At 34.4% G+C, this 26,809-nt stretch overlaps 1 protein-coding gene across 1 annotated transcript; it reads right to left on the reverse strand.

Annotated features, from left to right (window-relative positions):
- Positions 1 to 20,548: 20,548 nt before the first annotated feature.
- Positions 20,549 to 21,556, reverse strand: LOC126891380 (uncharacterized). The gene is made up of 3 exons (XM_050660557.1): positions 21,535 to 21,556; positions 21,161 to 21,466; positions 20,549 to 20,994 (listed from the first exon to the last, which is right to left on the reverse strand). The coding sequence occupies exons 1-3, from the start codon at positions 21,554 to 21,556 to the stop codon at positions 20,549 to 20,551; spliced, it is 774 nt and encodes a 257-aa protein (XP_050516514.1).
- Between the last annotated feature and the right edge of the window lie 5,253 nt (positions 21,557 to 26,809).

The following is a 26,809-nucleotide window of genomic DNA, read 5'->3' on the forward strand; positions in this document are numbered from 1 at the left end:
AAAATTCAATCATTCTTTTACCATTATTGTTTCTAGTTTCTTCCCCATGTGGACCTATAGCCGTTTTATATATTTCATCTCTTTTACCAACTCTGCTATTAAAATTCCCCGCTATGATTATTTTTCCTTTTGCGTCTTTCACTGCTAGGGTTAATTCATTCCAGAAATTTTCCTTCTTGCTGACACTGTCAACTTCATTTGGACCATATACAATTATTACTGTTCTAAAGTCGTTATTCTTATTCTTCATTACTCCTATTAATATTCTTTCTGATTTTGCTTCCCAATTATAGATTTCTTTTTGTTTCTGTTATTGCTAGTAAATCTAGCTTTGTTTCCATAAATTCTGCTTCTAACTCTCTTTCTTTGCCCTGTATACTTCTTGCGTTCCATGTTGCTATTTTCATCTTTATAATTCGATGTTATCAGTTTTTCTCGTTTGCCGTTGTATTTGCCTTGTCGTCTCATTGCCATCATTCAATGTATTTAGTCTTAACTACTCTTCGAGTTTTTCGTTTATTTCATTCCATTTCAGTTCTTATTATTAATTAATAGGCTTTATATAACCTATTTTAGCAATATTACCTCTGTCTCTCTTTTGTTTGGCAATTTTAGTAATTTTCATTTGTACTTCTCTCTCTTATTTTGACATGTCACCATTAATGTATTTTTTTTTTCAATTTATGTTTATTCTGCATCATTTTGATTTTCTCTTTTTTCTCCTCCATTACTAATAAGCACGTACTGTTTCCGAGTTTAGCTACTGTTTTGATATTAACATCAACCTCTAAATGACGTTCGATAAATTAAAAAAAAAAGTAGAAGTATTAAGCTTGAAGGCCTTAAGTGCTCTTCCTAACGTCTGTCCCCCCCCGCTTTGCGCGCATGTCAGCTACGCCACTGATTGGAAAGGAAAATGTAAATAAGTATAGCAAAAAGATGAATAGTACAAATAAACATTACCAAAATTATTAACTACCAAAATATTCTTACATGTTATAAATAATTTTTGGCCCTGAGAAGAGCCGTTTTTTTTGCCAGTCAGAATAACCTTACGACTGTGATAGTATTTTTGACTGAACATATGCCTAACTTCGTTATTGTCCAATCTATGCTCTGAGCTTTTCCTTGACCGCAATAAGTATGGTTTTAATTGTTCTTAGGATATTATCTTGTTCACTAATTTTTTGTTCGTAGGCTTCAATCTCAGCTTTTACGCTGTCTTTGTTACTTTTTCCGGCCACTTCTTCTCTGTATTTATTAATCCTGTCATTAGCGTCTTTTGCTTGCTCAAGAAGATGATCCAAAATTATTTGTACAACGAGGTCCTGAACTATACGTTTTTTTGTTTTAAACGATGCCTCGTCAAAATTTTTCCGTGGTCTTCCTATATTACCGGAACCTGACGATCGCGGCCAGTACATTGAGCTTCAAATTTGATGTGCTCATTCAACTAACTTTTATTAGTTGCCAAAAAACGCTGTTTTGATCTTCCCGCAGCAACCCATTTATCAGAAATTTTGGAGGCATAATTTGCTATCCTCATTCTGATTTTCCTGTCAGAGTTCTCTGTTAGGTCTCTAAAATTAAATTTTGTAGAAAGGAACTCAAATAGAAAACAATTTTTTTTCTCCTTTTGTTGAGCATTTTACCCATTCTTCAAAAAATTCCCTCCTCGGAAAACAGTGCTCTAAAAAAATGATGTGCTCGAGTATGCAGGTTATAATAAGTCTTATTATTAATGGGAAAGGTGCAGCTATGACTAATAGCAAATTTAACCCGGATACAAAAGGTACAAGTCATTACCACCCTTCCACACTTTGAAAACGAAGGAAATTTCCTTCGTTCATCATACAAACTTTTTTAATATTCTTTGATTATCAGATAGATTTGTTAAATTAGAAAAAATTATCAGTTACTATCATAAATATTATCCACCTTCAACAATTAATATTTGTAAATTAAGGAAAACTTAAATTTCATGTGATTTATATGATCTACGGAATTCAACTGATTTATTCTATTACAATAAAAATACGTACCTTTGGACGCTATTACTCAAAAAACAAAATGATGTGCAAGCGTTTGCAGTTTATAATAGGCCTTATTATCAATGGGATAGGTGCAGCTATGACATATAAAAAATTTAGCCCGGGTACAAAAGGGTACAAGTATTTCCCACCCTTCCAAAGTTTCAAAACGAAGAAAATTTCCTTCATTCGTCATAAAAACTTTTGTTAATAGTGTTTGGTTATCAGATAGTTTTGTTAAATTAATAAAAATTAGCACTTACCAATATAAGTATTATCCATATTCAACAATTAATCTTTATAAATTAGGGGAAACGTTAATTTCGTGCGATTTAAATGTAATATGCGAAATATTACAATCAAAATACTTACTTTTGGACGTTATTACTCACACGGTGGATGTGTCAGACACAAATAAATATTAGAATAGGATGTTTTGATGTATTCTTTACAATATTCAAATAATAATTCTTTTAGTTTTGAATACGACTTTTGTCTAGCTAGCTAGGCTCAACGACACACTGTGCGATGGGGAGGGGTGGTTGCATAGCTTGGGGGTCAGATAGGTACCACTCCATTACGGAGTGTGACCGGTTTGATCTTCGGACATGTGGGTCCCACTTTTCCATTGGAACACACATGTCCCCGGGGCTGGGGTTGATACGAGCATGTGTGCGTGTGTGACGTTTTTGTTTATGTTACTGTTTTCACCTGTATAGTATATTATATCTATGTAAATACATACGTGGTATACCAAAAATCACTAATTTTCGACAATAATATTATAAAAACCTGCTTTTACGACTGGCTCTGCCTGTATACCAATTTAGCGACATTGCATTCTAAATTTAATGAACTTTTATGTTATATTCAGGATTTAAAACCTAAAATAATATTAATCACCGAGACTTATACTCTCTTTATAGATTTGATCGCAGGAATCGAAGAGGGGGAGGAGTGTGCATATACTTGTCATTAGATATTTCTGAGACTTTTTCTGTTGCTAATCTGGATGTTGTTGTACCTAACATTGAACTTTTATGTTTAAAAATTTCTCTTAATTCACTTGTTATTCACTTGGCGTGTATATATCGTCCGGGTAGTACTGTCCTAGAAGATGACCTAATCTTGATTGAAAAAATGGAACTCCTTTCAAACCTTGAAAACCTTGTCTTATTTGGTGATTTTAATTTTGCCGATATCTCTTGGCCTTTGACTATTGTAAGCAATGAACTAACAAATTCGAAAAACATTTTTACAAATTTTTTTCAAAGTTCTAATCTACACCAATTGATTACCAATCCAACTCGTTTCAGAATAAACAATTTGCCATCAACGTTAGATTTGATTTTTACAAATGATGACCAGTTGCTTACAGAACCGGTGATTCGCACTCCAGTGGGCAATTTTGATCATGCAGTTATCACGACAAACATACAGTTTCTTATGGAATATAATCATCTTTCTGAAAATACAGTTATACATGAAATAACAAATTTTGAAAACCTCTCTCTTCAATTGCGTGATGTTGATTGGCCGTTACTACTGGGAAGTCTAGAACATCCGGAAGAAGTTTGGAATAATTTCATGAACATCATTGACAACTACAAAAGACTCAACACTACAAAAAAAACTTACTATAGGAACAAACTTAAGCCATGGATTAACGGTGAATTGATATCACTTATAAGACACAAAAGAAAATTATGGCGAAAATACAAACGTACAGGTGATACACGTGACTTGCAAACTCACAAAAACTACACAGGAATACTAAAAAAGTATATCAACGAAGCCAGAATGGCATATGAAGAATCTATTGTAAGCTGCAACGACTCTAAAAAACTATATAAATATGTTAGGTCCGCTATGTCTTCTAAAGTGTCCATTCCACTGTTAAAAAAGCATGATTAAACGATTTGTCAGAACACGTGTGAGGTCGCTAATATTCTCGCAGATACATTTTCCAAAGTTTTTGCTATTGAACCGTCTCAAAATCAGTTTCCTATAATCAGTAATCCACGAGTTATTCCCAAAATTGATTATATTGATTTTTCACCTGAAATCATTCAGCGCCATATTGACAAATTAAAAAACAACTCATCTCCAGGGCCCGATAAAATTTCTACATTATTTTTGAAAAAATGTTCAGATGTCCTCTCTGTTCCACTATCACTAATGATGCGTTCATCTTTTAATGCAGACTCTTTGCCTTTGATTTGGAAAAGTGCTTCGGTGACACCTATATTTAAAAAAGGGAATAAGTTAGATCCTAATAATTACAGACCAATAAGTCTTACACCTGTTATTTGTAAAGTTATGGAATCAATTATTACAGAGTGTCTTTCAGAATTTTTACTTCGAGAAAAAATTATTCCTCTACAACAACATGGCTTTGTGAAAAGTCGATCAACCATGACTAATTTACTGTGGTGTGTTAATGAGTGGACAGCAGCATTAGATAAAAAACGACCTGTGGATATAATATATTTAGACTTTGCAAAAGCATTTGATCGAGTACCAAGAAGAAAATTGATGTATAAACTAGAACATTTTGGCATTCGCGGACAACTTCTTGAGTGGATTAATGATTTTTTAACAAATCGGGAGTTTTGTGTTAGAGTTGGCAAGTCGCTGTCATCTAAAAAACGGTTTTAAGTGGTGTTCCACAAGGATCTGTTTTGGGTCCACTTCTATTTGTGTGGTATGCTAGTGATCTTGAATCTCATATCAAATCTAGGAAAACTTTCTACGCAGACGATACAAAAATATTTGCTGACCCACTCTTGAATGGGCAAGACTTACAAAGTGACTTAGATTCGATCTTCAAGTGGTGTTCGGATTGGATGTTACCTCTAAATAGAGATAAGTGTGTGGTTTTACATTTGGGAAAAAATAACCCTCGTTTGTCTTACTCGATAGACGGGCATTTACTGGATACTGTGGAATCATATAGTGACCTTGGTGTAACAATTACTGAAAATTTGAGTTGGTCGGAGCATATTTCAAACGTTACTAAAAAAGCGAATAGTAAGTTATACCTACTTAGTAAGACTTTTACAAAAATATCATTTTCGGGTTCTATTCGTTTGTATAAAACTTATGTCCGACCCCTACTGGAGTACTGTGGAACGGTTTGGTGCCCAGAATTAGTGCGCGATAGAACTCTTCTCGAAAATATTCAAAAGAAGGCCACCAGACTATGTTTCAAACGAAGAAGGCCAGATTACCAACAAAGACTTTCTTTAGCCGGGTTATCAACTTTTAAAGCTCGTCGACTCCGTGGTGACTTAATTATCACCTTCCGAATTTTAAAGTATGGATATGGAGATTTGCAACACTTGTTTATTTTAGACGATCACAGCAGACTACGTGGACATAGTTTGAAAGTGAAGAAGGAACCCTTTTCGTCGATAAAGCGCCAACATTTTCTGTGTAATTGCATTTTTAGTATATGGAACAGTCTCCCAACGGAAATTATAAATTCTCCATCTATTAATGTTTTCAAAAACCAACTAGACAGTTATTTGTTTGTAAACTGATCAGTGTTGTGCACAATCTATTAGTCTATAGTTTATTTTCGAAGCTAATTTTTGTAATGTAGGTACTATTTCATTTTTCTTGTAAATGGGCTTATGGGTCTCCATGACCCCAGCCCTTATTTCTATGTAACAATAATAATAATAATATTTTATAATCTATTGAATATTGTAATTTCTTTATTTTTATAGGCTTGCCCGTAAAATAAATAATTAAATGCTATGCTGGAACAACGTTGTAAACGCCAAATCACATTTTGTTGTCAAATTGTAAAAATCACATTATAATTGATTATTTTGAAAAAAAAAATGTTTATGAGCGTAATATGATAGACTATAGGATGCATAACATTAATATCAACAAAAATAACCTTAGGTTATACAAATCAAGCATTTACGAACTTATATGCTATATTTTAATAAAACAGCGTGTTAAATCCCCGTCGGTTAAAACGTTGTTGTGTGTAAGTAAGGCGGTTACAACGTAACATTAAGAAAATTAAAAAATTAAACATTAAATGAAGTACACGTGACATTAAGAAACGTTTTTACCCTCTATTAATTTGGGTAATCGCTGAATTGGTTATACTAACATCCATTTTAGCTCGAAATGACATATTCACGATTGAAAACGTTGATTTACAAAACACATGCAGAAAATTTGACGCGAAAGATGACCCACTTTAACACATACAACGTTGTTACACCGAAAGTTGAAGGTTGACTAATTTTCAACCTAGGACCAAAACAGGCAAGTTAAATCTCATAATATTCCCCACAGTCAGCAGTACATTATTTTGCACATTTAGAACGTTGTTTCATGGAAAACCCATATATGAAAGTATTGGCGGTTATAACGTTGTTCCAGCATAGCGTTCAATTATTAAAAATTTAAAACAACAAAACCTGACTAAAATAATAAAACTCAATACATTAATAATTAATTAAGCAATTATTGCTTCTTTTTTTGGCTTGTATGAATTAATCTTCTTCTTCACGTGCCATCTCCGCGACGGAGATTGGCAATCATAATGGCTATTCTGATCTTAGATGCTGCTGCTCTAAACAGTTCGGTTGATGTGCATCCGTACCATTCCGTCAAGTTACGCAACCACGAAATTCGTCTCCTTCCTACACTTCTCTTGCCCTGGATTTTCCCCTGTATAATCAACTGAAGTATGTTGTATCTCTCGCTACGCATAACATGCCCCAGGTACTGCAGCTTTCGTGTCTTGATGGTTTCCAATATTTCCAGTCTTTTGTTGACTCTTCTCATGACTTCGTTGTTTGTTATATGCTCGGTCCATGATATCTTCAGGATTCTTCTATACACCCACAGTTCAAATGCTTCCAACTTTTTAGTAGTCGATGCGTTAAGAGTCCATGCTTCTATCCCGTAAAGCAGAGTCGAAAAAATGTAACACCTTGCCAGCCTAACTCTCAAGTCTAATTTCAGTTCTCTTGCACAAAGTACCTTTCTCATTTTATTGAAGTTTGTTCTTGCTTTCTCTATTCGAACTTTGATTTCTTTGGAGTAATCGTTTGTGTGATTAATTATTGTGCCGAGATAGTTATAGTTTTCTACTTGTTCTAAAGTTTTACCTTTAATTGTCAGGCTTTCATCATTATTTTGGGTTTTTGATATCCTCATAAATTTAGTTTTCTTGATGTTTATTGATAATCCATATTCTTCTCCATACTCAACTATCTTGTTCATTAGCTTTTGGAGGTCTTTAAGGTTGTCTGCTATTATGATAGTATCGTCCGCATATCTAATGTTGTTAATTGGCGTTCCATTTACCTTTAGTCCTGCTGTTTCTCCCTCAAGAGCTCTTTTCATAATTTCTTCAGAGTATGCATTGAATAGTAGTGGTGACAATACACACCCCTGTCGCCCTCCTCTTTTAATTTCGAACTCTTCTGATGTGTGTTCGTTAATGCGTATGTGTGCTTGCTGTTTATAATATAGATTTGTTATAATTCTAAGGTCATTGTATTGTATTTGTTTTGCTTTGAGGACGTCCATTAGCTGTTTGTGGCGGACTTTATCGAAAGCCTTGTTGTAATCTATGAAACAGACGTACATATCCTGGTTCACGTCCAAGCATCTCTGGATTAGTACGTTGAATGCAAAGAGAGCTTCACGGGTACCTACGCCTCTACGGAATCCAAATTGCGTTTCTTCAATATCCATATCAAGTGTTTGGTAAATGCGTTTATGAATGATCTTTAAAAACATTTTAAGTGTGTGAGACATCAGGCTTATAGTACGGTGGTCGGTGCATTCTCTAGCATTTTTCTTTTTTGGGAGACAAATAAATGTTGAGGTCAACCATTCATTGGGTATGTTACCCGACTGATAAATTTCATTAAATAGCTTTAAGAGGACATCTATGTACTCATTTTCTATTATTTTAAGAATATCAATAGGCAGTTGATCTGGCCCCGGGCTTTTTCCGTTACTGGTGTTTTTTATTGCATACAATATTTCTTCCTTTGTAATTTCTACACTTGTTTCCCTGTTTTCGAAAGATATGTCTTGTAGCTTTCCTCTTTCGTCGTCGAAAAGCTCTTCCATATATTCTTTTCATCGTTTTAGCTTTTCGTCAGTCGTTATAATAGTGTTTCCATTTTTGTCTAAAAGAGTTGTGTTGTGGTTTCTTTTTTGCAGCCCTGTCATTTCTTTAACCTTTTTATGCAGGTTGAATAGATCATATTTGTTCTGAATATCTTCTATCTCTTTACATTTTTCCTCATAGTAAGTTTGTTTTGTCTCTCTTATCTTTTTTCTGATTTCATTGTTAATTATTTTGTAATTGTGATTGTCTTTGTTCTTGGCTTGTCTTCGGTGGTCCATCATGCCGAGTATCTCGTCGGTCATCCAGTTGTCTCTCTTTCTTATCGGTTCTTTTAATATCACTTTGCATGGAACAAGTAGGCAGTTTTTTAGTGTTTCCCATTGATGGTTTACCTCGTAGTTGTTAGTATCTAATTTATCCAAGTTTTCGTATATTTTCTGTTGAAGTTTGTTTTTTATATCAACTTCTTTCAGTTTGCTAACATCTATATTTGGAGTTCTTTGGGGTTTTCTAATACGTTTAAGCTTAAGCGTGACATTAGCGATTAGTGGGTTATAGTCTGATGTGACATCTGCTCCTGGATATGTTTTAACGGATTTGATGGTGTTACGATATCTCTCTTTAATCAGTATATAATCGATTTGGTTTCTTACCACTTTTTACGGTTTATCTGCTGGTGAGCGCCATGTATATAACCGTCTCAAAGGTAATTTAAAGAACGTGTTTGTGATTATTAGATTTTGTTCTTGGCAGAATTGTATTAGACGATCACCTCTATCGTTACGTTCCCCTAGTCCTTGATCTCCCATTATTGTTCCAGCACTTCCCTTGCCGACTTTTGCATTAAAATCGTCCATAATTACCGTGATTTCCCTGCTCTTTGTCATTTTCAGTGCATCTTCAATTTGTTGGTAGAATGTTTCTACTTCATCTTCTGTTGCATCCGTCGTTGGTGCATATACTTGAATCCAATTTAGTTTAGTGTGTGATGTCCTTATTTGTAGTAGCATCACTTTTTCTGAGATTGGGACAAAACCCTCTATTGACTTGTTGACTTCTGTATCGACAATAATTGCTACTCCACGTCTATGTTGGTTGTCAGTGTTTCCCGAATAATATAAGGTACGGGTTTTGGTCGAAAGGCATCCTGAGTTAGGCCACCATGTTTCGCTTACTCCTAGTATATTTATATTCAGTCTTCTCATTTCTTGGAGGATGTTATGCATTTTACCCGGCTGATACATGCTTTTGACATTCCACGTACCTATCTTTGCCTTCGTTAATTTTAATTTGTCTTGTTTCGGTGTTTGACAAGGGTTTCGCCGGTTAACGACCTGGGAGTCCTTGTCTGTTCCTCCCCTGCCGCATCTTGGGCTCCGATTTCCATGATCAGTTTCTTTTTTTCTTTTAGTACTCATTGCCATGATGATTGTACTAGAGATATCCAATTGGATCTTTAATACAGTGGTTTCTCCTTGCCTTCTGTATCCTTATGCCGTTGATCATTTACTTGATTCATTCGCCTTTGGTGCCAATTTCTTAGCGCCAGGACAAAAGTGTGCCCGTGCCCATCCACTCACCAACTCATCCGCCCGAAGCCGTTGGTCAGTAAGTGTGGGATTGCTTATACCGGCAATCGCTCGGTGGAGTTTTCGCCATATCTGGCTACCCTCACTTAGTTAAGCCTGCAGACCAATGCAGTTGCCCGGGGTGTGGCACGTGGAGCCATAAGTGAGAGTTAGTTGTCTTATGAGGACCAGTTATCAAGAACCATCTCCCGTCTATGACGCTCGATGTGGTCGTTCCGATAAAAGGTGCTACCTCTATAACACAACTTTACACCCCAGTAATGGGGAATTAATAGGCCAGTTAATCATGCACGCTGATCAGTTACCTCATGAGATAGATACGTTTATAATAAATTTACAATGGCTTTAGGTACTTTTTGGAGCATTGAAATACTAAAATTATACTTGGTATAAATAAGTGTGCACGCACTTATTTATTGTATTCATGTATATTCTATTTTTATATATTGTATATTTCTGTAATGCTGCATTCTTGTGTAATATTTGACAGTAGGTTTGTTATCAATAAGTTTGTGATATCAAAAAAACCTTGTTTCATAATATACTCACGGACAAAAATATTGCATATTTTATCTTCAATCGTTATTATTTGTTTATTTTTTAAATTTGTAATGTTTCGTATCTATTTAATTGTTTATTTATCTATTTATTTTATTTATTTATTTATTTGATGTATTTTAATGTATTAGAGATAAATAAATGGTTAAACATAGTCTTTATAACTGAATATGCAATAATGTAACAAATTAACAAACATTGCATAGTATGGAAAGTGTGCTTTGGCGACTTGACAATTCTTGTTTTGTAGAAATGTCAGTTAGAATATGTCAGTTGGACAGTTTTATTTTTCGATTCTGCAGTTTTCTTGCTGATATGCCACATTTAAGCGAGTTAGTGTGTGCTAGAATTGTTACTTTAAGAAATGAGGGTTACAGACAAGAAGATATTGCGTGGATAGCAAATATCCATTAGTCGACTGTTTCTCGTATAGTAAAGCGATACAATGAGACTAGGGAATACAAACGGGGACCTGGTCAAGGACGAAAAAGATGTACAACGCCAAGAGATGACCAATATTTAAGACTTAAATCTTTGTGAAATTGTACACTTACAGCTCCTTATCTCAAAAATGAATTACTGATCACAAGACAAGTTAAAGTAAATGCCAAAACTGTGACTCGAAGACTTAAATAGGTTGGTTTGAATCCAAAACGGCCTGCCAGAGTTCCACTTTTTCTACCAAGACATAAAACTCAAAGGTTGCACTTTGCAAGAGCCCACGTTTACTGGAACGAACATCAATGGAGAAGAGTTCTTTTCACAGATGGAACGAGGATACAATTATGGAAGCCAGATGGACGTGATCGAGTGTACAGAAGGTCTGGGACACGTTTCGCAGAATGTAATATTGTACCAAATATCAGTTTTGGTAGCGGTTCCATAATGCTATGGGGTGGCATTAATTGGGAAAGTCGTAAGGAGCTTATTTAGGTGAATATTCGAATGAATGCTGACTGGTACATACGGCACATCCTTGAAGAGCATGTTTTCCTTATGCCGGCTTCATTGGGTATGATAACTGTGTACTAATGCATGATAATGCCCGTGCACATACCGCAGGAACAGTCATACAATATCTTGAAGATGTTAAGGTTGAGGCTCTAGACTGGCCACCAATGAGCCCTGATGCAAATCCCATAGAACATATATGGAACATCCGAAAAAGACATACGAGCAAGAAATACAGCTCCAAACTCAATTGCAGAATTAAGAAATGCTGCACGGGAAGAATGTTATCGACTTCCGCAAGAAACCATCCAAGATATTCTGCGGAGCATGCCTAGAAGGATGCAAGCAATCATTAGAGCTAGAGGAGGAAATACTAGGTACTAAATTGTTACAATGTTGCCGTAAAAAATTGTTCTATTGTCGTTATTGTTGGTTTTTGTAATTAAACGTTATAAGCAAAATCATACTATTTCATTAATTTCTCTACAAATGAGTTGTGACTCGGCAATATGTAAGGTTATTGACAATAAATATACGTAGTATAGTCCAGCTCAACTTATTTGGCAATAAAAAGTACAAAAATTTTTATAAGGAAAAAGATGTACTTCAAAAATAAAATATGCAATATTTTTGTCTGTGAGTGTATATAGTATGTAGTTTTATTTCAAAATTTTTAAATTTCTAAACCTAACAAATGATTATATATATATGTACATATACTGAATCAACAAGAAATGGAAAAACAACTATTGGAAAATATAAAAAATAAAAACATTGAAAAAAACTGAAAATTGAGAAAAACGGAAAATATAAGAAGAAGTATAGAAAACACAGCCAATACAATACTAGGAAGAAAATATGTAGAGAAAATGAAAGACTGGTTTGACAATGAATGTGAAGAAATATGAAAGAAAGGAAAATCTGCAAGGGAGTCGCAGACTACTACAGAATATACCAAAAAATCAGAGGAGATACCATAACACTAATAAAGTCCAAAAAGGTGAGATGGATTAAAACACATTGGCTGCCACAAGGATCACCGGCGATCCTAACTAACAGATTACAATTGTGCCATTAGGATCACCGGTGTTACTTGTGCGTATTTAACTTTCAGAATTATTATAACGGTCGGCACTGTGAGGACGCTCAACTAGTTTTACTGTGGCACACTAGGAACCCATAGCTAGCTTATGTTATTTTGTTAGGCGCGATAATGTCGTAAATAGCTTGTAACGACAGTTGATGGCGTTGTAGAAACGATTAGTGGCATTCATTATCAAGTTTTTCTACGGAATTGCAGTTTTTTTTGGTGAATTTGAAATTATATGAAGTAAGTATATGTAGTTTATTCGTTTTAAAATCTTGTTGCTTGAATATTTGTAAGGATAAACAAAATATTACAGTATTTATTTTACATAACCTCAAATGTTTTTGCTTACATTTAATTAATGAAAAATGGTGATAGTAAAGTTACTTTTTTTAATTGGAATTTGTCTTTCAGATCATGGATAATTTACCAAGTACAAGTAAAATGCAGCGTCTGCCAAATAAAAATAAAAAGTTGACAGAGGCGGAGTTGCTCAAATTGTTAGAGGAGGATTCTGATGAATGTGTGTTATCCGGTTCAGAGTACAACCCGAGTGACGAAGAAGAATCTGATATAGAAGATGAATCTAACAGTGATTCAAGCTTATTAGATGAAAATGCACGACAATCGGTAAAATCTAACGACCAGCAAAATAATGACGATGAATGGTACGAAGTTGACTGTACTCATTTACGTCTCGATATACAGTTTCCTGGTAATGAATCATATGTCTATGATGATAGGTATCCTCAAAATAGAACCGAACTAACTCCTTTTCATGTATACAGGAAACTGATCGATGATGAAATTTTACAACTTATTGTAGAGGAGACTAACAGAAATGCTGCGCAAGTAAAAAATGCACAACGTTATAGCAGATCATCCAGAATTCATGCATGGAAACCTACCAATAAAGAAGAAATTTTAAAATTTTTGAGTTGTGTTATGTATATGGGAGTTGTCAAGCTTCCCAAAATTGCTGATTATTGGAGTAAGTCACCATTGTATAATTTTACTTTTATTTCTTCTGTAATGACTAACTAGAAACAGATTTCAGCTTCTTTTGAGATTCTTGCATTTTGCTGATAACACGGCTGCTTTACCAAACGATCGTTGCCATAAAATTAGAAAATTATTTGAAATGACACAATTACGTTTTGCCCAACAATGTAATCCTGGCTCAATACTAGTTGTTGATGAAAGTATGATTCCCTTTCGAGGAAGACTACTTTTCAAACAATATATACCTTCAAAGCGTCACCGCTATGGCTTGAAACTGTTTAAATTATGTAATCCTGCAGGTTATACTCTAAAAATGATTATGTATACCGGAAAAATGGCTAATAAAGGGCAGGATTTATCGGGAAAAATTGTACTAGATTTAGCAAACGACTATCTACAAAAAGGAAGAGTTTTAATAACAGATAATTACTATACGTCTGTGCCTTTAGCAAAACAATTATTAGATGCTAATAGTCACTTATTAGGGACACTACGTAAAAATAGAAAATATATTCCAGAAGATATACTTTCCGCAAAATTAAAAAAAGGAGAGATAATTGTAAAGGAACATCGTGATGGCATTGTAATAGGCAAATGGCACGATAAACGTGATGTCCTCTTCTTGACGACCAGACATGGAATCGACATGAAAGAGACAAGTAAACATAAGAAAGATGGTGTTGATGTCTCAGATCAACTCGCAAGCTATTTCTCACCTCTGAGAAAAAGTGTTCGCTGGTACCATAAAGCTGCAATTGAAGTTTTATTGAATACGGCTGTCATCAATAGTTTGATAATATATAATTCCTTCAACACACCAAAACAACAAGTTATCTCATTTCGGGAAATGCTAATCCTAAGTTTAGTCAATTACAGTCCGATGCCTGAGCCTATTACTACTGTAAAGCATATGCTTGTTACAGTTGACGCCAAAACTACAAACAATAGGAAGAAGAGAAAACGTTGTAACCAATGTTACACTGAAACAGTTGCAACAAAAGGCAGCAAAGAAGCTCAAAAGAAACCCAAACTTGTTTCTACATTTTGTAATGTTTGTGAAAAATTTTACTGTGTGACATGTTTCACTAAAAAGCATTAAGTTGTTCACGATCACCGGTGATACTAGTGGCACATACGTGTGTAATATGTTAGTGCAGTGCCATTAGGATCACCCGTGATCTTGCTATTTTTTTCAAAAAAATTTGTAAGAATGTAAACTTACATTGTATTATTAACCATTTGTATGAATAAATATTGCTTTGTAAGCATTTTTCACTTTGGCACCTGGTGAACGTACCTAACACTCTTATGGTGGCAGCCAATGTGTTAATGTGAGAGTTGAAAAAGACACAAAAAACAACAACAAAGAAGAGTGGTGCAAGTATTTCAAAAATCTCTTAACACAAGCAAACGAAGTAAAGAGGATGAAGTTTTGGAAATAACAGGAGAACGGTCTGAATGAAACATACCAACGGCGAAGGAAGTGATAGGTCAAAAACAAAATAAAGCAGGGGGAACAAACTATCTAGTTAATGAGCTAAAGGACAGACTTACAACAAAAAGTGTATATCCTGATAAAACAGATTTGAGTAAAAGAATCAATGCCTAAAGAATGGGAAAAAGGGTTTATTGTTCCGATATTCAAAAAAAGAAAGCCACAAGTCTGTGAAAACTACAGACGTATACCCTTCTAAATGTGGTTTATAGGATCTTGGCCACAATAAGAAATAACGATTGATGGAGCATATAGAATTTCAAAATGGTTTTAAGAGAGGAAGATCTACTGTAGATGCCATACACATAGTGACTCAAGACTATCAAGAAATTCTATTAATATGATATGTGACCTTTTTATTGATTTCAAGCATAAAGAGACCAGAGGTAATAAACGATATGAGGAATAAAGAAGTACATGTAAAGATAATAAGACTCGTGGAAATTACGATTAAAGAATCAAAAGCATCAGTCTTAATGTAAGAAGGAACAGCAGAATTTAACTACAATGCAGGAGTTAGAAAAGGAGAAGGGCTGTTCACTACGCTTTTCAACATAACTTTAGACGCCATAATAAAGAGTTGCAAACTCATTTTGTACGATCACCAACAGTTCAGTCCAGATAGCATAATATGGCGATGACCTGATATACAGAACAGCAATTCGAACAATGGTGATATATGGGCCAGAAACCATTAGCCTAAGAGGGCAGAACAATGTTAAAAATATTGGACGCAAATGGTAAGGATTTATGGACCAAAGAAAACAGTGTCGAGTTGATTATGAAAGGCTCTTGAATTTATAAGTAAGAGATATAGGACGCGAGGATATATTGAAAGCTATAAAAACCCAGTGACTACAGTGGTATGGATACTTAAGAAGAATGGGAGAAGAAAAAGATGCAAGGAAAGTTACAATGTGGAACCCAAATATAACAATGGCGAAAGGAAGACCAAAAAGTAGATGGGAAGACCAGGTGTTGGAAGGCATAAAAATACTGAAACTGCAAAGATGGTGACAGAAAATACAGGACCGCGATATATGCAGAAAAATAACAGAGAATGCTAAGAGGAATAGACTAGTTAACTGGAGAGAGAAGCAAGAATGTGGAGTGAGTCACCACAATAAATGAATCAATGAATTCCATAAGATCGGCTCCAACTCCCCATGGAGTGTTTTTAGCTTATACAGGGTGTCCCGAAAAATAGTGCGTTCCTTTAAAGTATGGATAGAATATACAATTTAGAACAAAAATGTCCTGTATTATTTTTTTCTAAAGTTAACCGTTTCCAAAAAAAGGATTACATTGTTTTCCATATACCTGTATTTTAATGTTCAGAAATTTAGATCACCTGGCAACATCGTACGCGCTACGGAATAATAACAGATAAATAGAAGTCGTTTGTGATTTCCAGTATTTAAAATAATCCAACCTAATAGTATGTACTTATGTACTTACTATTTGTTTACTAAAATTATTTTTTGTTAAATGTATTGAAATACATATTTCGTAATTTTAAACGAATTATACGTCTTTTAACATAAAAACACATCCTTTTAACTGAACTACTATTATGTATTTAATAGTAAGCTTTAAATGTGTTGAATGGCGAGGGCTTTAACTGAATTACATTGGAGTTTACAGTGGAAATTAAATACATCAGATAATGTATTGGGGAATTGTAATTGTGGATAATGTAATTGGGGAAGGCAACGGGAAGCCACTCCAATTATTTCTCCCGAGTAAAGTTAACACGGCGCAATCCAAACATAATCAGAGTATTACTGATCATGGATCTCGGAAACCAAGATCCGGCAGGGAAGGGTGCGCACCAGACTGTAGGGCCTTCCCGGTCGTCACCACACGAAACCCCTACAATTTAAAAAGTACGACAACTTTAAAGATGTCTAGCAGTACAATCAGATTAGGCACATGGAATGTTAAAAGCCTCTATGCAGCAGGCAAGCTCAGTAACTTAGTTCAAGAGGTTAAACGCTTAAAAATTGATATAATGGGCATCAGTGAGCTCCGCTGGCCTGGAGCGGGAACATGTCAACAAAATGAAGGCACACTATACTATTCTGAAAGTGTAGAAGATGACGTACATCATAGGAATGGAGTTGGCATATTTATAACATCTAAATTCAAGAAATATGTAAAAAATTTTGTACCTGTAAATGACAGACTAGCGATACTCCAATTAAATAGTAAACCATTTAATGTCAATGTTATCCAGATATATGCCCCTACTTCAGAAAAGAAATATGACAATGATGTTGAATCATTCTATAGTCAATTAAAACAGACACTTAACAATCTAAAAAGGAACGAAATCACATATATTATTGGAGATTTTAACGCGAAAATTGGTCAAGGACGAAGATCTGACCTGATAGGTGGATATGGACTAGGGGAGAGCAATGAAAGAGGCGATAGATTATACCAGTTCTGTCAAGAACATGACATGATAATCGCAAATACATGGTTCAAATTACACAAAAGAAGATTATATACATGGAAGGGACCAGGAGATAACTCGCTTCATATAATTAGAAATCAGATAGATTATATTCTAGTAAACAAGAGATTTAAGAATGGTGTCAAGAGATCAACGACATATCCTGGTGCAGATATCGGTTCAGACCATAACCCTCTAATAGCTGACATCCAAGTGAAGCTCAAAAAAGTCGAAGAAAACCCCAAAACACCAAAATTACATATATCAGCATCCAACAAAACGCTAATAGAAAATGACCTGAATAAGCAGCTAAAGAATTCAACAAATGAAAACAATACAGAAATATGGAACACGTTTAAAGATCTTACCTGGAAAGTAATGGAAAAATATACGACAACGATGCAGAGGCACAAAAAACAACAATGGATGACTGATGAAATCCTGGAATTGATGAAGCAGAGAAGAAAACTGAAAGATAACAAAACAGAATACAAAGAAAAACAAAAACTAATTAAACAAAAAATAAAGGTAGCTAAAGAAAAATGGATGGAGGATAAATGCAAGGAATTAGAAAAGTTGAATGAAAAACATGATACGTTTAATATGTTTAAAAAAGTTAGAGAAGTAGCTGGTCTTTATTATAAGAAAACTCCACATACTATAACCGATTCGTCGGGAAAAATGATAATAGACGAACACGAAATCCGAACTACCTGGTATAATTATATAAATGAACTGTATAATGATGATAGACCCGAAGAACTGGACACTTTAGATGAAGGTGAAGGACCAGAAATACTAAAATCAGAAATACAACATGCTATAAAATTGGCAAAAAACAATAAAGCCGTTGGTCCCGACAACATACCTACAGAAATGTTAAAGCTCATAAATGAGGAAAACATTGGAATACTAGTCAAACTTTTCAATGATGTTTATTCGACTGGTGATATCCCTGAAGATTGGTTAAAGTCCGAATTCATAACCCTACCAAAAAAACAACGTCCGAAAAACTGTAGCGACTATAGAATGATAAGCCTTATGAGCCACACCTTGAAAATCTTTCTACGTATCATCCACAGTAGAATCAGAGATAAATGTGAAGAAGACCAGGATGAAACACAATTTGGCTTCAGAAATGGACTGGGAACCCGGGACGCACTCTTTGCACTAAATGTGTTATTGCAGAAATGCCGAGATCAAAGGAAAGACGTCTTTGCTGTATTTATTGACTATGAGAAGGCCTTTGATCGAGTACAACATCACAAATTAATTAAAATACTAAAGGATAAAGGAGTTGATAGTCAAGATGTACGAATCATAGAAAAATTATACTGGCGTCAAACAGCGACAGCTTGCATAAATGGAAAATCAACAGAAATATGCAAAATACAAAGAGGCGTCAGACAGGGTTGTATACTGTCCCCACTGTTGTTCAATTTGTATTCAGATAGAATATTTAAGGAAGCGCTGCATAATTTGGAAGGGGGGTGAAGGTTAATGGAATTCTGATAAATACAATCAGATATGCAGACGATACAGTTATTTTAAGTGATGATATGAATGGATTACAACACCTTTTAAATGCCATTGACAGAGTGGGAAGAGAGTTTGGCCTAAATATAAACTGTTCAAAAACAAAGTACATGGTATTTAGCCGTTTGGCCCATCAAGATTCACGGTTATATGTTGATGGTCATATGATTCAAAGAGTACCCAGTTTTAAATATCTTGGTTGCCATATTACTGAACAACTAGATCCAGATAAAGAGACAAAATGTAGAATCGAGATAGCCCGCACGACATTTTTAAAAATGAGGTCATTCTTCTGTAATGATACCTTGCAACTTCAACTTCGAAAGCGCATGATTAAATGCTACATTTGGTCAGTCCTCTTGTATGGTGTCGAAGCATGGACATTAAAAATATCCACCTTTAACCGTTTGGAGGCCTTTGAAATGTGGCTGCACAGACGTATTCTAAAAATACCATGGACTGCTATGCTGACAAATGTGGCAGTCCTTAAGAGAGCAAATGCTACCCGTGAGCTGCTTGATAACATCAAATATAGAAAGATGGCCTATTTTGGACACGTAGTAAGGGGAGACCGGTATAATATTCTTCAACTTATTATGATGGGTAAAATCGAAGGACGCAGAGGAATTGGTAGAAAGCAGGCCTCTTGGTTGAAGAATATCCGGGAGTGGACAGGAATAAAGAAAGCAGAACACCTATTTAGAATAGCTCGAGACAGAGACAGTTTCGCCATGTTAATCGCCAACGTCAAGGGGACTTGATAGGGCACGTTAAGAAGATGAAGATAATGTATCAGTAATTTGTTTATTTGTGAACTAAAATAATTAAGTTGTACTTACTTGAAAATAATTATTATACCTGTAAAGTAACCCACTTTCAAGAACACACGTATTCATACCACGATAAATACAGGCAAACATTTTTAAAGAAATAATAATTATAGTATGGCTCTCCATTTAGTGATATGCCATAAGTAATCAAAATAATAACATAATAGGTAATGCACTCACGATTTGAAAACATGTTCGGCATTGACACTAAACAGGATTCTTCCAAACTATCTGTTTACTACACATGGGACTGTCTACGTTTAAATTTTCGTACCTCACATAGTTGCCACATTTTAATTTGCATACCAAAATGTATTTTAATTTTTTGGTCAAACGGTTGCATTTAGAAAAAAATGTTAAAAGAGTTTTTTGTCCTTTATGGTGTCCTCTACCTATACCTTTAAGGAACGCACTATTTTCCGGGACACCCTGTATATAGATAAACTAGATAAGGTCACAGCTGAGCAATAGTTAACAAATCACTAAAATTATTGGGTAGACAGTTCAATAAGACAGAGTACTCTTTTCTACGGAATCCTATATTTCGTCAGCAATCGCTAACATTGTGAGGGATTCTACAAAACATATTAAATATACAATGGTGATGTTAGGTATGGAAAACAGCTTAAAAACTTATTCTCAAACTAGTAAGTTGTTTTCCATCACAATTGTATCTTTAATATGTTTTTTAGCATCCCTGATGATGTAAGCGACTGCTCACGAAATATATGATTCCATAGAAAAGAGTACACCTTGTCTTATTTAGCTGTCTACCCAATAATTTTATGATTTATTATAGATATATATTCAGAGGAATACAAGTAAAAGTAACAGTTCTAGTAACTTATTTTATGTATTTACTAAAAATTAATATAAAAAAATTAATATTACAAACTATACACTAATATTAAAACTATACACTACAGTAATTATAAAACTATACTTAACAATATGATTATTTACACTATGTACAAATTCATTTTCTAAAATCGGAATTTTAGCAGCCTTCCTCAAAAGTTGATTTTGCTCCTCAAGTAGCTTATTGCTAGCTTCGAGGAGCTTATTCCTATTTTCTAGCTTTGTATTTCTTTGTTGAATTAGAGCATTGCGAATTTTTATTTTCTCTAGTTTATCCCGTTCCAATTGCAGTCTGTCTTTGTAATATGTGGCCCTGTCTGTCCTAGTTTTTTCGAGTTCACTTTTCCTCGTTTCTTTTAGGCTACTAAGCCTACTTGCCTTAGGGTGAGCAGGTGCATGCAGTACTTTCGGTGTTACGTTAACTTCAGATGTTTGTTCCATGGCCACATTTTCATCGTTTTGCCCTTCCTCTTTCTGTTCCCCTATAATATGGTCACTACCAGTATTTAGTCTGAGCTCGGGATTAACATTTACTCTTTTCCCGAAAATATCTTCCATCTCCTTTTAATATTCGAAATATTTACGGCCTCTACCGACAATCGTGCACATTATTATAAAATATAAATATTCATACTAAAAAAAACTTACCAGTTTTATTTTGGTTGTATACAAATTTTTTATAGTTCCTCTCAAGGACTCTCCATCTATTGAGGCAATTATTTGGAGTTACCATGACTCCAAACTCCTTCATCTGTTCAGAAATCTTTATCCACAAGACTTTGGTGTTCTTAATTTCGAATGTCCCAAGTTTCAATTTGTATTTTGCATACAGGTCAAGTAAAATCTTGGAATCATCTTCGTTCCATTTATATTCTGTCTTTGGTTGGGACTCAACCATGTTTTGTGAAGATGGTCCTGGCCTCTGCGAATCGAATATGATGTATTCTTGTAAACCTGCAATTTATAAATACACATTATTGTTTTAACTAAGAAATATTACATGTATTCCAATTTTAACTTACCAAATACTACATCATTATCCATTTTTGTTAAATATATTTAACAATAATTTAAAAAATTCAGAAGTCACGTGTTTACTCTAAGTTTACCAAAACAAAAAGAAAGACCAGACCAGAGACAAGTGGCAAGCAAACAGACAAATTAATAACAAATTCAGTTCTTTACTTTTTTTGGCGCCTCTTTTAAACGAATTCAAATAAATAGCCGGTTCCAGGCCAGTGTCAAATTCCGTTCCAACACGTATCATCTTTCGCATCGTAATCAAACGGTGCAAAGTCGAAGTATGCGCATAAAATCGATACCAAATTAAAAGTTTTTGAAATACTGGTTACAAAAATGTATAATACTTTAATCCTTTTTAAGACCGTAAGCGTAAAATTTCTTTCGAATTATTTTTAAACTCATTTATTTTTTTGAATCATGAGAAAACTAATAAGTATTTTTGAAAAATTTAAACGCAGATTGAAATATTATAATATTATCGAGGGTCGAAAGTCCCTGAAGACCTCTATAATGATTATTTTAATAAGTCACAGGGGTGAAAAAAAAAGAGAAAATTTAGTCTGATTTTGAATTTCAAATATATCATTTAAAACAAACTTTTTGTTTATTCTATGGGACTTTCAGCTCTCGGTAATAATGTAATCTTTCATTCTGCGTTTAAATTTTTTTAAAATATTTATTATTTTTGTCAGGATTCGAAAAAAATAAACGCGTTTAAAAAGAATTAAAGTATTACATGTTTTTGTAATCAGTATTCCACAAGCTTTTAAATGAGGTGTCACATGATGTACTTTCCCATTTAAAAAGATCATAGTTGTGCCTGTTACCTGAAGAGGGATCGCGTAAAGTTCGAAACATTGATGCTATAATGCAGGGTGATTGATTAGTGTGAGGAAGCTCAGTAGATCTGTTATAGTAAAAATTACAAAAAAAAGTTATTGACAAAAATTGTAGGCAGGTCTAAACTCCACATTTTAAAATTAGTTACAATCTTACAGGGTGTTCCATAAGATGGTGGCAGACCAAACTTATGTTTTTTTTAAACGGAACACCCTGTATTTTATTTTAAATTTGAAATCTGCTTCAATTCCACATCACAAAAATGTAAAGTTTTATTATGTTATACCGGGTATTTAAAAATTTATAACCAATATTACCTGAAAATCGTATCAAGTTTAACTCCCTGTATAATTAAAAAGGAGTATGGGAACATTGATCTATTGCAACCATAGTTTTTTAAAATTTGTTAAAAATTATAAAATATATTCGTTTTCATAATATTCGTTAAATCAAATACAGGGTAAGTCAAAATGCAGGTATAGTATTTTCTTGGTAATTTTAAATAGAACACCCTGTATTTTATATCTCTATCGAAAAGTACTACTATCGTACTTCAAATTTTATGAAGTACTCCCTATCCCTAAAGTTATCAGTTTTCTAGATATTTTTATTTTTCCATCAAAGTATTAATTTGGTAGATATTTTAACGTTTAATAATAATTATTGTGAGTTGGCCATGATTGATTTGTCAGAAACTGACAGTTTGACATTATTGTTTATTAATTCAGTATTGGGGTACACCGTAAATTAGCAACAATTATTATTTAGTAATTCAGTAATTAATTCAATTTAAATTAGCAATAATGAATTTGACTACTGATGAAATGGTAGATATGATCTGGATTTTGGGGGAATGCAATAAAAATTCATTACTATCAGCTAGAATTTATCAAGAACGGTTTCCAGATAGGCGGTTAGACAAGATACATTTGAAAAATTGAAAGATCGATTTAACCGCACTGGTTCAGTGAATTATGAAAAACCTGAACGAACAAAAACTAGTGTGACAGAGGAAAACGAAATGAGTGTGTTGATGGCAGTTACAGAAAACCCACTCACAAGTATAAGGAGTATTTTCAATGAACAAGAACTTAGTTACTACACTGTTCAAAACATTCTATCTAAAAACAATATGCACCCTTATCATATTCAAAAGCACCAAGAATTAAATAATGATGATTTTCAGAAACGAATAGTATTTTGTGAATGGGCCTTAGAAAGAATTAATGAGCAGAGATTTTTTTGATTATGTCCTATTTGGTGATGAAGCTACATTCCATCGGAACAGTTCTGTTAATAGGCGCGTAACTTTCATTACTATTCAACAAGTAATCCATACCACATAGTAACACATAGTCAAACAAGATGGTCTCTAAATGTGTGGGGAGGTATCGTCGGTAATCATATAGTAGGACCATATTTTTTTGAAGATAACTTAAATGGTGAGATTTATTTAGATTTTATCGTAAATCAGTTACCGATATTATTAGAGGAGGTTCCACTTAATATACGTGAACAAATGTGGTTTCTACATGACGGTGCTCCTGCGCACCACAACGAATTAGTACGTGGTGAACTTAATGATCAGTTTGGTGAAAGATGGATCGGAAGGGATGGACCGGTAAGGTGGCCCCCAAGGTCACCAGATTTCAATAAAATGGACTCATTTTTTTGGGGTTACGTTAAGAACGAAGTATATAAAATACCTTCAACAACAAGGGATGATATGAAAAATAGAATCCGAATTGCATTTCAAAATATTTCTTTACAAATGCTTAGTAATGTAAGCAACTCTTTCAATGGCCGCTTTCAAGTATGCATAGATGTTTTGGGAGGTCATTTTGAACACCTTACTTAAGAGATAAGTTAAAATTACTGTTGTTTTTTATTTTTCTATGTGTTGTTATTTTTTTTTCCGTCGGTTATTTTTTATAAATTTTATTTGAAATAAATTGTTTTCTTTTCTGTGTCGTTATTAATGTCAAACTGTCAGTTTCTGACAAATCAATCATGACCAACTCACAATAATTATTGGTAAACGTTAAAATATCTACCAAATTAATGCTTTGATGGAAAAAAATATCTAGAAAACTGATAACATTAGGTATAGGAAGTACTTCATAAAATTTTAAGTACGATATTAGTACTTTTCGATAGTATTTTCTATTTAAAATTACCAAGAAAATAGGGTACTTGCATTTTGACTTACCCTGGATTTGATTTAACGAATATTATGAAAACGAATATGTTCTATAATTTTTAACAATTATTAAAAAACTATGGTTGCAATAGATCAATGTTCCTATACTCTTTTTTTATTATACAGGGAGTTAAAATTTATACGATTTTCAGGTAATATTGGTTATGGCTTTTTAAATACCCGGTCATTGTTGTGATGTGGAAGTGAAGCAGATTTCAAATTTAAAATAAAATAAAGGGTGTTCCATTTAAAAAAATATAAGTTTGGTCTGCCACCTTCTTATGGAACATCCTGTAAGATGGTAACTAATTTTAAAATGTGGAATTTAAAGCTGCCTACAATTTTTGTCAATAACTTTTTTTTGTAATTTTTACTATAACAGATTTACTGAGCTTCCTCACACTAATGAATCACCCTGTATACTATAACTATTTTAAAAATCGACCTGTCCGGGCGTTTGGCTTATATGCTATAAATAAATAAGTTAATAAGGGGGGGGGGGGGTAACACTTATTCCAGCATACTTTATATGCAGATTTCTTTCTTCTTCTTCTTCAAATGCAAATCCACTAATGGATGTTGCCGATCACATTTTCCATTAACTCTCTGTTTCTTGCAATGTGTATCAGAGATTGTATGTCGTTAATCCCTGTCCATTGCCTTATGTTTCGGAGCCAGGACATTTTCTTGCGTCCTATTCCTCTCCTGCCTTCAATTTTACCCTGGATTATAAGTTGAAGGAACTGGTATTTTTAGTTTCGCATGATGTGACCCAAATACGCCGTTTTTCTTTTCTTGATGTTTTCGAAAAGCTGACGTTCTTGGTTGATTCTTTTAAGGACATCCACATTTGTGACTTTCGCTGTCCATGGTATCTTTAGGAAACGGCGATAAAGCCACATTTCGAAGGCTTCTAATCTGTTTATATCCCTCGTTTTGAGTGTCCAGCCCTCTATGCCATATAGCAGCACCGACCACACGTAGCATTTAGTAAACCTTAGTCTCAGTGTAAGGTCGAACTCTGAGCAGGTCAGTACCTTCCTGAATTTTACGAAAGCTTGTCGAGCTTGCTCAATGCGACATTTTACTTCCCTGTCCGATGCCCAGTCTTCAAAAAGCCACGTTCCTAGGTGATTTCTTTAGGAAGAACTTTTACTGAAATAGTGATACTAGTAGTTTCCATAGAGACACATACTGTTTCGTATTCTTTATTAGGTATACGGGAAATGTAATATACATACACTGTACTTTATAATTACTTTTATTTTAATTAATTTAATCCATTTTTATTGGACCGACGCGACATGAATTATGACACGTCAAAACTGAAAACTCGGCTCCGTTGCAAGATGTTTTCGATTACATTGATAAATGACAAATACAACCTTTAAATCCACTTGTACTCTTCGGTTCATTCGCTTAACACTTAATTACTTATTTGCCTCCTTTATTTCTTCTGTAAATTTTTTGTTAAATTCGCCTTACTGTACCCCTAAAAGAAAGCCCATGAGATGGAATGAACACCTCATACCCTAGGGCTTCTCAATCTTTCCTCACAACTAAATCGTTCGCTGCTTTGCTAGTAGCAAATAATACGCCTATCCTGTTTTTGCCTTTTGTTCTTATTGTTGTAATGTTTTTAAGTTTTAAAATGGAAGTGGATTTAGCTATGCTTAAAATGTGGCAATCTCCAATGTTTCTACCCTGACCTTTTTTTTTCCCTGGAAGCCGTCTGTTGTGAACCGGTTGTACTGCAGCCACTTGGCTTATTGTACATCTTCCATTGTTTATGAAACCCATTCCAGAATTCTGGAACCCTGTACCAGCTTGTACAGGTCTAGTGGGTGGGTGCCATATAATTTTGGAGTCATTTCGATGTCTCCGAAAAGTGTTTGCCGCCTCCGATCCAATGCCTCACAGTCATGCAAAATATGGTTGACTGTTTCAGGTTCTCTGTTACAGAGTCTGCAGCTCAAGTCTCCATGAAACAGCCCCATTGTATGCAGGTGACCCTTAACTGGCGCATGTCCAGTGAGGAAACCTGTTATGACTCTGAGCTGATTCCTGCTTGTTTTCAGCAGTAACTCAGCTCTACTAGCACATGTCCGTCCGATATACATCTTGCCATGTGTTTGACCGGGTACACTCTCCCAGTGTGAGTTGTGTGGGCTTCGGATCCAGGCTTTTTTTCGTTCGCGGACGGTGCTTTTTGGCACTCCCACGGCCGGCTCTGG

This window comes from Diabrotica virgifera, chromosome 9, assembly GCF_917563875.1.
Source record: "Diabrotica virgifera virgifera chromosome 9, PGI_DIABVI_V3a".
Lineage (NCBI taxonomy): Eukaryota > Metazoa > Arthropoda > Insecta > Coleoptera > Chrysomelidae > Diabrotica > Diabrotica virgifera.

Excerpts from the sequence above, each read along its gene's own strand:
- LOC126891380 (XM_050660557.1), bottom strand. The coding sequence starts at position 21,556 with ATGGATAATGATGTAGTATTTG. Across the intron at positions 21,467-21,534 it reads GGATAATGATGTAGTATTTG|GTTTACAAGAATACATCATA; the intron begins GTAAGTTAAAAT and ends TATAAATTGCAG. Across the intron at positions 20,995-21,160 it reads ATACAACCAAAATAAAACTG|GGGAACAGAAAGAGGAAGGG; the intron begins GTAAGTTTTTTT and ends ACCATATTATAG.